The following is a 14,700-nucleotide window of genomic DNA, read 5'->3' as shown; positions in this document are numbered from 1 at the left end:
GTTTGAGAAACGGACACCTCACAAGTCCTCAACTGGCAGCTTCATTAAATAGTTCCAGCAAAACACCAGTCTCAACGTCAACAGTGAAGAGGTGACTCCGTGATGCTGCCCTCTTTTAATCAGCACAACAGTTTCCAGCCCTCATTTCTCAGAACAAGAATAGACTGATGAGTTTCAGAAGGAAGTTCTTTGTTTCTGGCCATTTTGAGCCTGTAATCGAACCCACAAATGCTGATAGGTGTTCCTAATGTTGGATATACTCAGGTCTTACCTTGCTGTGACAGCTCAGGCCCTGGGGCTGCTGGCCAGTTTTATTGATTTAAAAAGGAAAATCAGCACAGTTTTCAGATCTGCTAACATAATTGCAAAAGTGTTTTCTAATGCTCATTTAGCCTTTTCAAATGATAAACTTGGATTAGCTCACAACGTGCCATTGGAACACAGGAGTGATGGTTGCTGATAATGGGCCTCTGTACGCCTATGTAGATATTCCATAAATCTGCCGTTTCCAGCTACAATAGTCATTTACAACATTAACAATGTCCACACTATATTTCTGATCAATTTCATGGGGAAAAAATTTGATTTTCTTTGAAAAACAAGAACATTTCTAAGTTACCCCAAACTTTTGCACGGTAGTGTATATTCTAAATTATTATTTTTACATTGTCTATGTATTTTTCCCTTAAACCCACTTGTTTTTCTCCTTTTTTCCCTCTGTGTTCTGTAGGTTGTCACCGTCCAGATCGGGAGGAGCCTGAAAGAATCAAGGACTATTCTAGTGTCCTACTCTGCCCCCCTATCCACCCCCACAGACAACACAGGTAGACTGCCTCGGTTAGGTAGGTTTAGAGCCTGTCCAGCTAGTTTTTGTCACTTGAAGGAGCATGTTGCCAACCCTGTCCCTCTGTTCCATCATTTGGTTAAACCGGGGTATCAAGCTGAGGAAAGTGCTCCACAGCGCCAACACCGGCCTGCTCTGAGGCAGCAGCACCCTACCTACCTTCCTCCATAGACTCGGCCATTTTAGCAATGCTTCTTAGCTTCGGTTAATAGTTCTAAACGGCCACTACTCATCACCCACTACTGCCTGTACATTTCTGGGTTGCCGTAGCATCGGGCCGACATTCGCATTCTCTCAGTGTCTTCGGCAGCTTTTCTCGGTTTCCCAAAATGGAGGTTGAGGGTTTTCAGTACCGTGCCCTCTACGTGTACACCAAGGACTTGGAGGAAGATGTTGATCTGCAGCCCGGGGACATTCTGATCGTCAGCAAGGCCTCCCTACTCTCCCTGAACTTCAAGGAGGGGGACGAGGAGCGTCCCGAGCTCCTAGGCTGGCTGCTGGGCTTCAACGAGCGGACCAAACAGAGGGGGGACTTCCCAGGGACATACGTTCAGTTTGTGGGCCACGTGAGGATGTCACCGCCATCCAGTCAGCCTCGCTCCCAAAGAATCCTCCCAGCAGCCCCAGGGCCTGAGCTGTCACAGCAAGGTAAGACCTGAGTATATCCAACATTAGGAACACCTTCCTAATATTGAGTGCTGGCCCATGTTGACTCCAATGCTTCCCAAAGTTGTGTCAAGTTGGCTGGATGTCCTTTGGGTGGTGGACCATTCTTGATACAAAAGGGAAACAGTTGAGTGTGAAAAACCCAAGAGCATTGCACTTTCTACAATATCCCATTCAAAGGCACTTACATATTTTATTTTGCAAGTTTACCATCTGAATGGCCCACATACACAATCCATGTCTCAATCCTTCTTTAACCTGTCTCCTCCCCTTCATCTACACTGATTGAAGTGGATTTAATAAGTGACATCATTAAGGGATCATAATGTAGCTTTCACCTGGAATCACCTGGTCAGTCTGTCATGGACTGGAACCACCTGGTCAGTCTGTCATGGACTGGAACCACCTGGTCAGTCTGTCATGGACTGGAACCACCTGGTCAGTCTGTCATGGACTGGAATCACCTGGTCAGTCTATCATGGACTGGAATCACCTGGTCAGTCTGTCATGGACTGGAACCACCTGGTCAGTCTGTCATGGACTGGAACCACCTGGTCAGTCTGTCATGGACTGGAACCACCTGGTCAGTCTGTCATGGACTGGAACCACCTGGTCAGTCTGTCATGGACCGGAATCACCTGGTCAGTCTGTCATGGACTGGAATCACCTGGTCAGTCTGTCATGGACTGGAACCACCTGGTAAGTCTGTCATGGACTGGAACCACCTGGTCAGTCTGTCATGGACTGGAACCACCTGGTCAGTCTGTCATGGACCGGAATCACCTGGTCAGTCTGTCATGGAAAGAGCAGGTGTTCTTAATGTTTGGTATACTCAGTGTATTTCACTTTAGATATTTATATTCTGTTGATTGATTGTCTCTGCAGAGATATGTTACCAGCATTATAGTTTTGTTTACTACTTCCTTTAAAAAAACATTTTTTTAAATGGAGATGTTTATTAATACACCAATGAAGTTGCCATTCAACGTTGAGGAGAGTTGTGCATTCCTCTCAATATAGTCATGACATTGTAAAGAATGTTATGAAAAACAAACTCCAGCGATGTTATGTTTGAAGAGAACATAAATCCTTGAATGCGAAGTCCATATTTGCTGGAAAGTGTCTTAATTAAGCTGCTCTTGGCTTATTGTTTTGTCCAAGGCTTTCACGGTTTGCTCTGACCGCAAACTGACCCTTCTAATCTTCCGTAAAGACTAAAGAGCTGTCATAAACCTCTCTCATTCCAAACGCAACTAAGCAATTTCTAATTTGAACCTAATCCAGTTACTGACCTGACTCTTGGTCAGGTTTTCTTCAATGTCTCGTATATTATTGCCTTGACCCGCCATTCAACTCTCCTGCAAAGGATAGGGGTGAGTTGCATTCAATCGTGTTGTACTAGGTTGTGTCTAAGAGTTCATTAGTGAGTGCTACACATTAGATGTGCTGCCATCTTTTTACATACCTATTACACATGTATTGTACACATATGAGAGGTTATTAAGGAACTTAGGAACTGAACCTGTGAGAGGTAAATTGTGGATTTGCTTTACTGCATTTCTAACGGGTTACCCCTGAGTAGAGACATTTTCCAGTTTATTTATTATGACTAAGTCAGATTGTCAGGAAACACTATCACATTGTTTCACCAAGTGATAACCTGTCCAAACTTTTAATCTCTGAACTACTATATAACTGCATAAATATATGGATGATTAATTCATGGAGTATTTTTACTGTGGCGCTCTCCAACTCAAATATACCCTTGGCTTTTGCCTTCTTCTGTACTCCTAGTTCTCTCTCTCTCTCTTCCTCACTCTCACTCCCTCGCATTCAGCCCTAAGATCTCATTTATGGCTTTCTTTTTTTTGGAAGGCCAGTGGTTCATTGGGCCAAAATGGATAAAAAATTATTTATCTAGTTACTTATGTGATTTGTATTGGGTTGAAAATGCACATTCCTCCTCTGTCAAAGGCAATGTTCCCCAAAGCTCAATTCTGCCCTTTAGTGACAGGTAAGCTAAGCACATTATGAACTTTAAATTACCTCTAGTTCATCACTTATACAGTGGCTCATTGTAATTCGTGTTTACTCATTTGGTAAGCACTCCAGTGCAGGCCTATTAAGCACAGGTCTGCTCCAAACTCATTAGAACTAACTGGAGTTCTGCAAGTCTTGATTTTGATACCTGGATAGGAACATGATAAATATTTTACCTGGAAAGAACTAGTGGTAGAGTTTAATGGTAAGCTGAAGTGAACGTATAGGCCTAGGCCAGACTAGGGTGGGTGGGTGGGAGGGGGGGGGGGGCTCCTCAGAGTTGATGTTTGGCGAGAGAAACCAGTTGGGTAGCAGAGGTCTCTCTAACTTGGATAGAGCAGGGGAGACGTGCAAAAAGCTTTGCCAAGAGAGACAGTGGAGAGGGGAGGGAGGGAGCAGGGGGTTGATTTGGCCTAGCACCAATAGTGCATTGTAGATTAGGAATGGGTAGGCCCAGATTTGTACAGCTATCATCTTTCTATCTCCCTCAAGATAGTGAGGCCCTAGTTGTTGTGTGTGACAGATTTAGCATTTTACAGATTTAGCATTTGGCCTTAATATTTGGTTGAATTGATATGCATTGTATGTTAAAACGGCAAACCTAACTTTATCCAATGGGCTGATTTGTTCATGCATTTGAACATGGCTTTGTCTTGATTTTGTATAAGTATTCTAGAATGCTCAGTGTAGGCATAATGCAATGAGTACACTAGTTTCTTCCTTACATTTTCATAGGAAACCTAACTTAGAATAAAATAGCTTATTGGAAGAGTCCCATAAGTACATGTTTTCGCTCAGGTTCACTCTAAACTTTGGTCCTGCCAGTTTGACAAGTAGGTATAATCTTTTCAGATAGCTTTTACAGATGCTTCCATTCCCATCAATCTGTGTTATTTGCCAGAGAAACCCAGGAACTTTGGGGAATTACACCAGATTTTAAATCAAAATCAGGCTAAAGTCCCAACAGTTCTCATTTGACATTAAAACGAAGCATTGCTCGTGAGGAGGGAGGCTTTTTTTTCTCCTTCCTCTCCCTGGCCTCACTTTTACTGCCTGCTGAAGTGAACCATGGCTTGGCATTTTTGCAAACTCCTCCTCTGCCTCCTCCTCATCCCCCTGGTTCACATACTCTTCTGATACTGTCTCCAGGCAGCTATAAACTATCTACCCGCCCCAGTTCTCAGAAAGGATAGGCCTTTTCTCTCTGCTCCCTGCCCCTTACCAGGAACCAGTTTTCAAAGAATCCAATGAAGGGAAGGGGAGTGAGGCCTTCCCAGTCTCAGGCAGCAGATATAGGAACCAGCTGGAACTGCGCTTGCTTTTAAGACATATATATATATATATATATATTTTTTTTTTTATTTTTTTTATTTTTTTAATTATTTTTATTTGGGGCCATACATTTCTTTGTGACTGGAGAACTGTGGGCAGCCACTTGTGGATTTGTTTCTGCTTGAGCTAGTTTTTACATGCCCCAGTAAAAAGCACAGATTTTGGGGGTAAAATCAAACAAATCGAAACACAGTGGTCAAGCAAACCAATGCAATGTAAATACTGAGCTTTAAAACTTCGTAGTAGCCTGGCCCCCTCAGACTGGGCCGCATCAATGTAATCTTGGTCTGAAGCACATTTTGACTCAAGGGGTGATATGATACTTAATACACGGCCTGTCTACATTGCTGGTATGCACTGTTCAGAACTACAGATGTACTGTAGCCCATGCAATAAGAGCAGCACTACTGCATAACATCACAGAGCTGTTGACGCATCATTAGCAGAATCTCCTGCCTTGTTCTACATTGCATAATGTATTGTGCAGATAACAGATGCATTCTTTGATGGGTGGAATGAGGAATAGGTATACGTTTTTAGGTGCATAATTCTGACGTGACTTTTAAAAGACAATCCACATTATTTTATCAACTATGAACAGTTTTATAAGGATCCAGAGAAAAGTGTTCGATAAACACATGTAGATTTCTCTATAGGAATTGGTGTGAAGTTACTTTGAGTTGAGTTTGCCAAGATATTCAGACAATGGGCAACCTTGAACCCCATTGTTTTGGTGTATAGTACAATGCTAACATTAGCCTGCAGTAGCTAGGTGTTAAGAGAAGGTACCCAGCAGCCTATTTAGTTGGTGTGGAGCAGCAACAGTTGAGTTCGAGGTTTCGGGTGCAAAAATAGATGGAACTTATTTTACAGTGCAGGTGATGAGAAGACTGAATCCAGAGGTTGTACATACAACATATACAAGTGGGGAAAAATAGCTGTCAGAAATGTATAACTTGAATGGTGATTTGGTTGCACAATTCACATTACAATGGCCAATGCTAAAATTGTTAATAACTTAATCTGTCATGAATATAAAAGTTTTTGCATCAGTCTAGTCGCGCAATTTAACATCTAAGATGTGTGGTGCAGTACTTCTCAAGTGTAACAATGTGCATGAAAACTAGTGGTGCACTGCAGACAGTAGGGCCTAGCCCCCCCCCACAATTGTTGACCAATCACCAACAAAGGGGTGTAGACTTCAGCTACCAAACTTCGACTTGCCTCAACAACACAAAAATGGTGTGGGAACAGCCCCCCCCAAAAAAATGTAACTGCCAAAGACCCAAACAAACTGGAGTCAACTGTTTTGACTGAAGCATGCAACAGGCTTTACAACAGTTTGGCGACAGAACAAAATCAATACAAACTCTAAACAATTGACATGATTGCCAGAATCTCACATTTGTGTCTTTACATATTACATTGCACAATGTTTTGAAGGCATTAGCAAACTCATAGCCATAGGTTAGCAAGAAATGTTTGAACCAAATAATCAGTCCTTTTGTGTGGTAGCACAGCCGAAGCAGATTGGATAAGGCCTTGCTATTTGAAGCTAAAATATTTGCACTGCATCTACATCAGTCATGATGTGAAGAAATTCTCAAAGGTTAAATCCGATCAATGCTATCTTATGAATGAATCTCCATTTCACTGCATGAAATATCCTCTGATGACTGGCTTGAAAGCCCTCATGACTTGAGACTGTGAGAGGGAGACCAAAAGAGAGGTAGGGAGGAGAACAGAATGTGGGAGAACTAGCCTGGTCTTCCACCGACTGATCGCGAGTCAGTGCAAATATTTTAGGTTCAAATAGCAAGGCCTTATCCAATCTGCTTCGCTTGTGCTACCATCCGCTTTTCACAAACCACTGTGAGAAGATAGTAAGCAAATGTTAGAATTGTTGCTCAACAATCTCACAATTAGGTGAACATGGCTAAATGTCAGAGCTTATCTCACTGTAGAAGTCTGGAAACAGGCATTAACCAGAGCAAGGGAATGTTTCGGTGACCATATTACTGCCACACCGGCGGTCACGAGTCATGATGGCAGCCAAATTCCACGTGACCGTTTAGTCACGGTAATTAGGCTTCTCCAAGCTCTGATGCTGCTGATGGTCATTAGTAGCTTATCAACTTGCTAACTACCTGGTACTCAGCACTCTATTGTCCCTCTAATCATGCTGTCATCAATGCAAATGTGATCAGAAATGTAATCAAACACTTCATGAGTTCCCATGAGCTCATGTTGCGCAACATTTCTATAGGCTATGCAATTGTGTGAGAAAACAGAGTGATGGCCTCTATTAAAAAGAGGAGGGTCCCATCAGCTTTCTATAGGCTAGGCCTATTATATTTATTTCTCAACTTTCCGAACATTAAGCACATTTCTTATCTTTACAACAGGAGTATAGCCTACCTGGTTGACATGAAAATAAACCATGGGAAAAGTGTCCTTGATTCGCTATTTAAGTGCATAGATGACATGTATTTTTTACCACTGCCTGTGTTCGAGACTGGACCATTATCCTGCACCTTTCTAAATCAAACAAATTACACACATATATATATATTATTTAGTATATGTAAAGACACAATTAAATCAAGAATAGTGTGATGGGTAACAATATTATCCTAGCAAGAAACACATGCTTTTTTGGGCGACATTTTCAAATCAAAGTTGCACACCTTATGTAGGCTAGCCCATAGGCCTATATGTTTTGATAAGGTTTGTATTACAACTAAAGTGGCCAAATAACTTTCTTAAAATGAAGCACATTCATTTAATTTACAACGGGTGTAGAACCTAACTGGCACACGTATGCAGCACGTGAGGTTCAAGTTTGTGGAAGATCTTTTTTTACCATATAAGTGCACCTTTTATAATAAAAACATTACATGCATAATCACATTTGTGGTGCTTTCCTGCTAATGGAACATTCACTCTTATAGCCTACTGCCATTTGCATTGCAGCACTTTTAATGTGAAGAAATAGCCTAATAGTTTATCAACATTTTAAGCTAAATGTTTTCATCTGTTGCGTCAGGCTCATTGATTAAAACAGGTTTTTGATTGTATTAATTTGGGATCTTTTGCATCCCACAACTGTCCCAGACCATGTTTGAAATATGTATATCTCACACAGAATAGAATAGGTCAACATTTGTACTGTGGGGGATAGTAGATTTACAGGCTAGTGCTTTTGCTGTTTGTTAGGCCTACTCATCTTGTTGGCTGACAAGAAGTAAATGTGGACAGTTCTTCCAATATTTTCAATATGTGCCTCGGAATTGGAAAAGGACTTGCGCAGTTGCGTCCCCGATATGTCTATCTTCACGTGTAGCCTGTGAGAAAGACCTTATCACGTGACAGAGAGCCATGTGAGTGAGAGGTTCTTTGGCACGCAGCCGGTAGATTATTTATAATTATTATATTCAAATCAAATTTTATTGGTCACACACATAGTAGTATCTAACAATTCACAACAATACACATCTAAAATAATGGAATTAAGAAATATATAAATATTAGGACGAGCAATGTCAGAGTAGCATTGACTAAAATACAGTAGAATAGAATACAGTATATACAGTTGAAGTCGGAAGTTTACATACACCTTAGCCAAATACATTTAAACTCAGTTTTGCACAATTCCTGACATTTAATCATAGTAAAAATTCCCTGTTTTAGGTCAGTTAGGATCACCACTTTATTTTAAGAATGTGAAATGTCAGAATAATAGTAGAGAGAATTATTTATTTCAGCTTTTATTTCTTTCATCACATTCCCAGTGGGTCAGAAGTTTACATACACTCAATTCGTATTTGGTAGCATTGCCTTTAAATTGTTTAACTTGGGTCAAATGTTTTGGGTAGCCTTCCACAAGCTTCCCACTATAAGTTGGGTGAATTTTGGCCCATTCCTCCTGACAGAGCTGGTGTAACAAAGTCAGGTTTGTAGGCCTCCTTGCTCGCACATGCTTTTTCAGTTCTGACCACAAATTTTCTATAGGATTGAGGTCAGGGCTTTGTGACCAAGCTTTAACTTCCTGACTGATGTCTTGAGATGTTGCTTCAATATATCCACATCATTTTCTTACCTCATGATGCCATCTATTTTGTGAAGTGCACCAGTCCCTCCTGCAGCAAAGCACCCCCACAACATGATGCTGCCACCCCCGTGCTTCACAGTTGGGATGCTGTTCTTCGGCTTGCAAACCCTCCCCTTTTTCCTCCAAACATAGCGATGGTCATTATGGCCAAACAGTTCTATTTTTGTTTCATCAGACCAGAGGACATTTCTCCAAAAAGTACGATCTTTGTCCCCATATGTGCAGTTGCAAACCAGAGTCTGGCTTTTTTATGGCGGTTTTGGAGCAATGGCTTCTTCCTTGCTGAGCGGCCTTTCAAGTTATGTCAATATAGGACTCCACTTACTGTGGATATAGATACTTTTATACCTGTTTCCTCCAGGATCTTCACAAGGTCCTTTGCTGTTGTTCTGGGATTGATTTGCACTTTTTGCACCAAAGTGCGTTCATCTCTAGGAGACAGAACGGGTCTCCTTCCTGAGCGGTATGATGGCTGCGTGATCCCAAGGTGTTTATACTTGCGTACTAATGTTTGTACAGATGAACATGGTACCTTCAGGCATTTGGAAATTGCTCCCAAAGATGAACCAGACTTGTGGAGGTCTACAATTGTTTTACTGAGGTATTGGCTGACTTCTTTTGATTTTCCCATGATGTCAAGCAAAGGCACTGAGTTTGAAGGTAGGCCTTGAAATACATCCACAGGTACACCTCCAATTTACTCAAATTATGTCAATTAGCCTATCAGAAGCTTCTAAAGCCATGAAATCATTTTCTGAAATTTTTGTTTAAAGACACAGTCAACTTAGTGTATGTAAACTTCTGACCCACTAGAATTGTGATTTATAATTGAAATAATCTGTCTGTAAACAATTGTTGGAAAAATTACTTGTGTCATGCACAAAGTTGATGTCCTAACCGACTTGCCAAAACTATAGTTTGTTAACAAGAAATTTGTGGCGTGGTTGAAAAACATATTTTAATGACTCCAACCTAAGTGTATGTAAACTTCCGACTTTAACTGTACATATGAGATGAGTAAAGCAGTATGTAAACATTTTTAAAGTGACTAGTGTTCCATTATTATAGTGACTAGTGATTCCATGCCTATGTATATAGGGCAGCAGCCTCTAAGGTGCAGGGTTGAGTAACTGGGTGGTAGCCGGCTAGTGATGGCTATTTTAACAGTCTGATGGCCTTGAGATAGAAGCTGTTTTTCAGTCTCTCTTCCCAGCTTTGATTCACCTGTACTGCCTTCTGGATGATAGCGGGTTGAACAGGCTGTGGCTCGGGTGGTTGATGTCTTTGATGATCTTTTTGGCCTTCCTGTGACATCAGGTGCCGCTGGTGTCCTGGAGGGCAGGCAGTCAGCCCCCGGTGATATGTTGGGCAGACCGCACCACCCTCTGGAGAGCCCTGCGTTTGTGGGCGGTGCAGTTGCCGTACGTAGTGATACAGCATGACAGGATGCTCTCAATTGTGCATCTGTAAAAGTTTCGGAGAGTCTTAGGGGCCAAGCCAAATTTCCTCAGCCTCCTGAGGTTGAAGAGGCGCTGTTAAGCCTTCTTCACCACACTGTCTGTGTCGGTGGACCATTTCAGATTGTCATTAATGTGTACGCCAAGGAACTTGAAGCTTTCTACTAGAGGTCGATGATTATGATTTTTCAACGCCGATAACGATTATTGGAGGACCAAAAAAAGCTGATGACGATTTTTTTTTTAAAGAAGGTATTTGTAATAATGACAATTACAACAATACTGAATGAACACTTATTTTAACTTAATATAATACATCAATACAATCAATGTAGCCTCAAATAAATAAGGAAACATGTTCAATTTGGTTTAAATAATGCAAATAATGTTGGAGAAGAAAGTTAAAGGGCAATATGTGCCATGTAAAAAAGCTAACGTTTAAGTTCCTTGCTCAGAACATGAGAACATGTGAAAGCTGGTGGTTCCTTTTAACATGAGTCCTCAATTTTCCCAGGTAAGAAGTTTTAGGTTGTAGCTATTATAGGATTTATAGGACTATTTCCCTCTATACCATTTGTATTTCAGATACCTTTGACTATTGGATGTTCTTATAGGCACTTTAGTATTGCCAGTGTAACAGTATAGCTTCCGTCCCTCTCCTCGCCCCTACCTGGGCTCGAACCAGGAACACATCGACAACAGCCACCCTCGAAGCATCGTTACCCATCGCTCCACAAAAGCCACGGCCCTTGCAGAGCAAGGGGAACAACTACTCCAAGTCTCAGAGCGAGTGACGTCACCAATTGAAACGCTATTAGCGTGCACCCCGCTAACTAGCTAGCCATTTCACATCGGTTACACCAGCCTAATCTCGGGAGTTGGTAGGCTTGAAGTCATAAACAGCTCAATGCTTGAAGCATTGCAAAGAGCTGCTGGCAAAACGCACGAAAGTGCTGTTTGAATGAATGCGTACGAGCCTGCTGCTGCCTACCACCGCTCAGTCAGACTGCTCTATCAAATATCAAATCATAGACTTAATTATAACATAATAACACACAGAAATACGAGCCTTAGGTCATTAATATGGTCGAATCCGGAAACTATAATTTCGAAAACAAAACGTTTATTCTTTCAGTGAAATACGGAACTGTTCCATATTTTATCTAACGGGTGGCATCCCGAAGTCTAAATATTGCTGTTACATTGTACAACCTTCAATGTTATGTCATAATTATGTACAATTCTGGCAAATTAATTATTTTGTTTAGGAATAAATGTACTTGACACAGTTCGCAACGAGCCAGGCGGCCCAAACTGCTGCATTGTGACTGCTGACTGCTTGTACGGAACACAAGAGAAGTGACACAATTTCCCTAATTATAAGAAATTCATGTTAGCAGGCAATATTAACTAAATATGCAGGTTTAAAAATATATACTTGTGTAATTGATTTTCAAGAAAGGCATTGATATTTATGGTTAGGTTTGGTGCAACGACAATGCTAAATCATCACCCGTTTGGCGAAGTAGGCTGTGAATCGAGGAGAAATTAACAGGCACCGCATCGATTATATGCAACGCAGGACATGCTAGATAAACTAGTAATATTGTCAACCATGTGTAGTTAACTAGTGATTATGTGAAGATTGATTGATTGTTTTTAATAAGTTTAATGCTAGCTAGCAACTTACCTTGTCTTCTTGCTGACCTCGCGTAACAGGAAGTCAGCCTGCCACGCAGGCTCCTCGTGGAGTGCAATGTAAGGCAGGTGGTTAGAGCGTTGGACTAGTAACCAGAAGGCTGCAAAAACTAAATCTGTTGATCTGCCCCTGAACAAGACAGTTAACCCACCGTTCCTAGGCCGTCATTGAAAATAAGAATGTGTTCTTAACTGACTTGCCTAGTTAAATAAAGGTGTACAAAAAAACAAAACAAAATATTGGCAAAATCGGTGTCCAAAAATACCGATTTCCGATTGTTATGAAAACATGAAATCGGCCCTAATTAATCGGCCATTCCGATTAATCGGTCAACCTCTACTTTCTACCTTCTCCACTGCAGTCCCGTCGATGTGGATAGGGGCGTGCTCCCTCTGCTGTTTCCTGAAGTTCACGATCAGCTCCTTTGTTTTTTTGACGTTGAGGGAGAGATTGACGTTGAGGGGGGCGGCATTACGGCCACACAACGTGGATGCAGCTGGGAAATTCTTGTCAAATTGTGAATGAGAGACTGATGAAGTGTGTACAGCCTGCGCACAAAGCAAACCAGAGCTCATGTCTTTCATCCAACTTTTTTTTTCAAATCATCATTAGAGTGGCATTGTGCAGCACCATATAGCCTAACATTTGTATCACAACTAATGTTACATAAATAACTCTAAATTAAGCATATAGGAGGACCTGTTTCTTTGGTATCTGCTGAACACAGAATAGCCGATGTGCCTACTCCCTCAAATCGTTTGGAGAAAATATCCTTTCTATTTTATCCAGCTATGTTATATTGTGTTCTTCATACTATAAAATAATGCCACGTAATTCTAAGAAAATCTTATCTAAATGAACTAGTGTAGCCAGATCAGGGCCTAACATAAGGACAACTCAGAGTATGCTATGCTATTCTGTTCTTCTGTTCTTCATATCATGTTTCTTTAGACCTGTCTAAAATTAATCATGTATTCATTGTGATGGTGTAGGCTTTATTACATGGATTTATTAGACATTTTCAGATGTAGTTGTTCCAAATGTCTGCATCAGTGGCTTGTAAACTGTGTTGAAGCCAGTAGATGCTAAATGTTTTTTATGGTAATTAACGGTCAATTACTGTGAGGCCGGTAGTTATTTGCTTGACAATCACCGGTTGACAAAATTTCATGACCCCAACAGCCCTAACCAAAGTAGACCATTAAACTTCCACATAGACGGGCCATCCCAGCGTGAATAAAGCTGGTTACGGTTATCACATGATTATACTGCTCTCTCCCTCTCCCCTCCTTCCATCTGTTCTCTCTCTGTCTCTGTCTGTGTTCTCTCTCTGCCCGTGTTCTCTCTCTGCTCTCTCTCCAGGGCATGTTGAGTCGCAGGCCTGCCTGCCAGCACACAGACCGCCGAGGTGGTTCTAATTGAGTAATGATGAGTTGGTGCTCTCTCCAAAAACCCAAAGATGACTCCAGGGCCACAGCTGTCCCCCCCACCCCACCCGCCTCCTCATTTGCACAAAAACCCAAGCTACTCTGAGCGTGTGTGTGACAGAGCGAGGGATGGTAGAGTTATTCTTTCGGAGGAGTATATGGCATTTGATTCTCCTGCCACCCACCTCCAAAGTATTGGAATACATTTGTTTTGTGGTTTTTATAGTCTATATTTTTGCTTATTTGCCTATTGGATTTGATTTCCCTATTTTATTGGCTGCGGCCCACCCCAACCCCAAGTGCATATTAGTTCCATGCTAGATTGCATGTCTGTGGATTGCCTTCAGTCCTGTTGAATTGAATATTCACTGTATTATGCTGTTAAACAGAATTGCATAGTCTGTATTTATCGATAGGTCATTTATTTCCTTTATTTTCATTTATTAAACAGCAGACAGGTTTTTATTTAACTATTTCCTCACCAGATTCGAGAATACCTATTGGTGTGAAGAACATTATGACAACTGAGCAATTGCTGCTAGAGACCAACCATGCATGGGTGGACTTTTGAAAGGAGTCAGTTGAAATTGAGCCCCAGCTGCCCTCCCCCCGTGTAATGTTGTTTACATGTCCCTATATATTTTTTTATAGTTACAGAAATGAAAAACATAGATTAAATAAACATTTTCAATTGTGCGGTGGAGGGTCCCCTCAACGGCATTTTGAAATTGCTAAGTCTGCCCCTGCGAAAATCAACTCACCAAAAATGGACCCTGCTGCATGCTAGCACAGGCTATTACCACTCATCACTCCGGAAAAGCAGTTCCCATGTTTAACGTGCAACGGATAGAGGGAGAGAGCGAGAGAGGGGCAGAATGTGCTGACGCTGCTCTTTCGTCTGAACTCCCCAAATGAATAATCAGCCGCGGTTCAGCCGTGCACTGCCAGGAGCAGGAGGCTGCCAAGCTCTGGCCTCGGGTGCGGTGGGCCCGAAAAGGAGGCCCTGGCAGCCGGACACAGGGCTTTTGCTTGTTCAGGATTTTTGATTAAATCCTTTATTGTGCTCCACTCACGCAAAGGTCCAAGGCGAAACAAGCACAGAGAAATGACTGGAGGGGTGGAAA

At 41.7% G+C, this 14,700-nt stretch overlaps 1 protein-coding gene across 6 annotated transcripts in view; it reads left to right on the top strand.

Annotated features, from left to right (window-relative positions):
* LOC110508907 (phosphatidylinositol 3-kinase regulatory subunit gamma) overlaps nucleotides 1–14,700 on the top strand; it is a 50,786-nt gene that overhangs the window by 7,715 nt on the left and 28,371 nt on the right. For all 6 annotated transcript variants that reach the window (XM_021589812.3, XM_021589808.3, XM_090225031.1 and 3 more), the window contains exon 2: nucleotides 731–1,492. In XM_021589812.3, coding sequence (XP_021445487.1) covers nucleotides 1,174–1,492 — 319 coding nt within the window. In that variant the 5' untranslated portion in view covers nucleotides 731–1,173. The remainder of the gene's footprint in view (nucleotides 1–730; nucleotides 1,493–14,700) is intronic.

Source organism: Oncorhynchus mykiss, chromosome 28, assembly GCF_057628025.1.
Source record: "Oncorhynchus mykiss isolate SJ-2025 chromosome 28, ASM5762802v1, whole genome shotgun sequence".
In the NCBI taxonomy this organism is placed as follows: Eukaryota; Metazoa; Chordata; class Actinopteri; order Salmoniformes; family Salmonidae; genus Oncorhynchus; species Oncorhynchus mykiss.
This window is presented reverse-complemented; position numbering and strand designations above follow the sequence as displayed.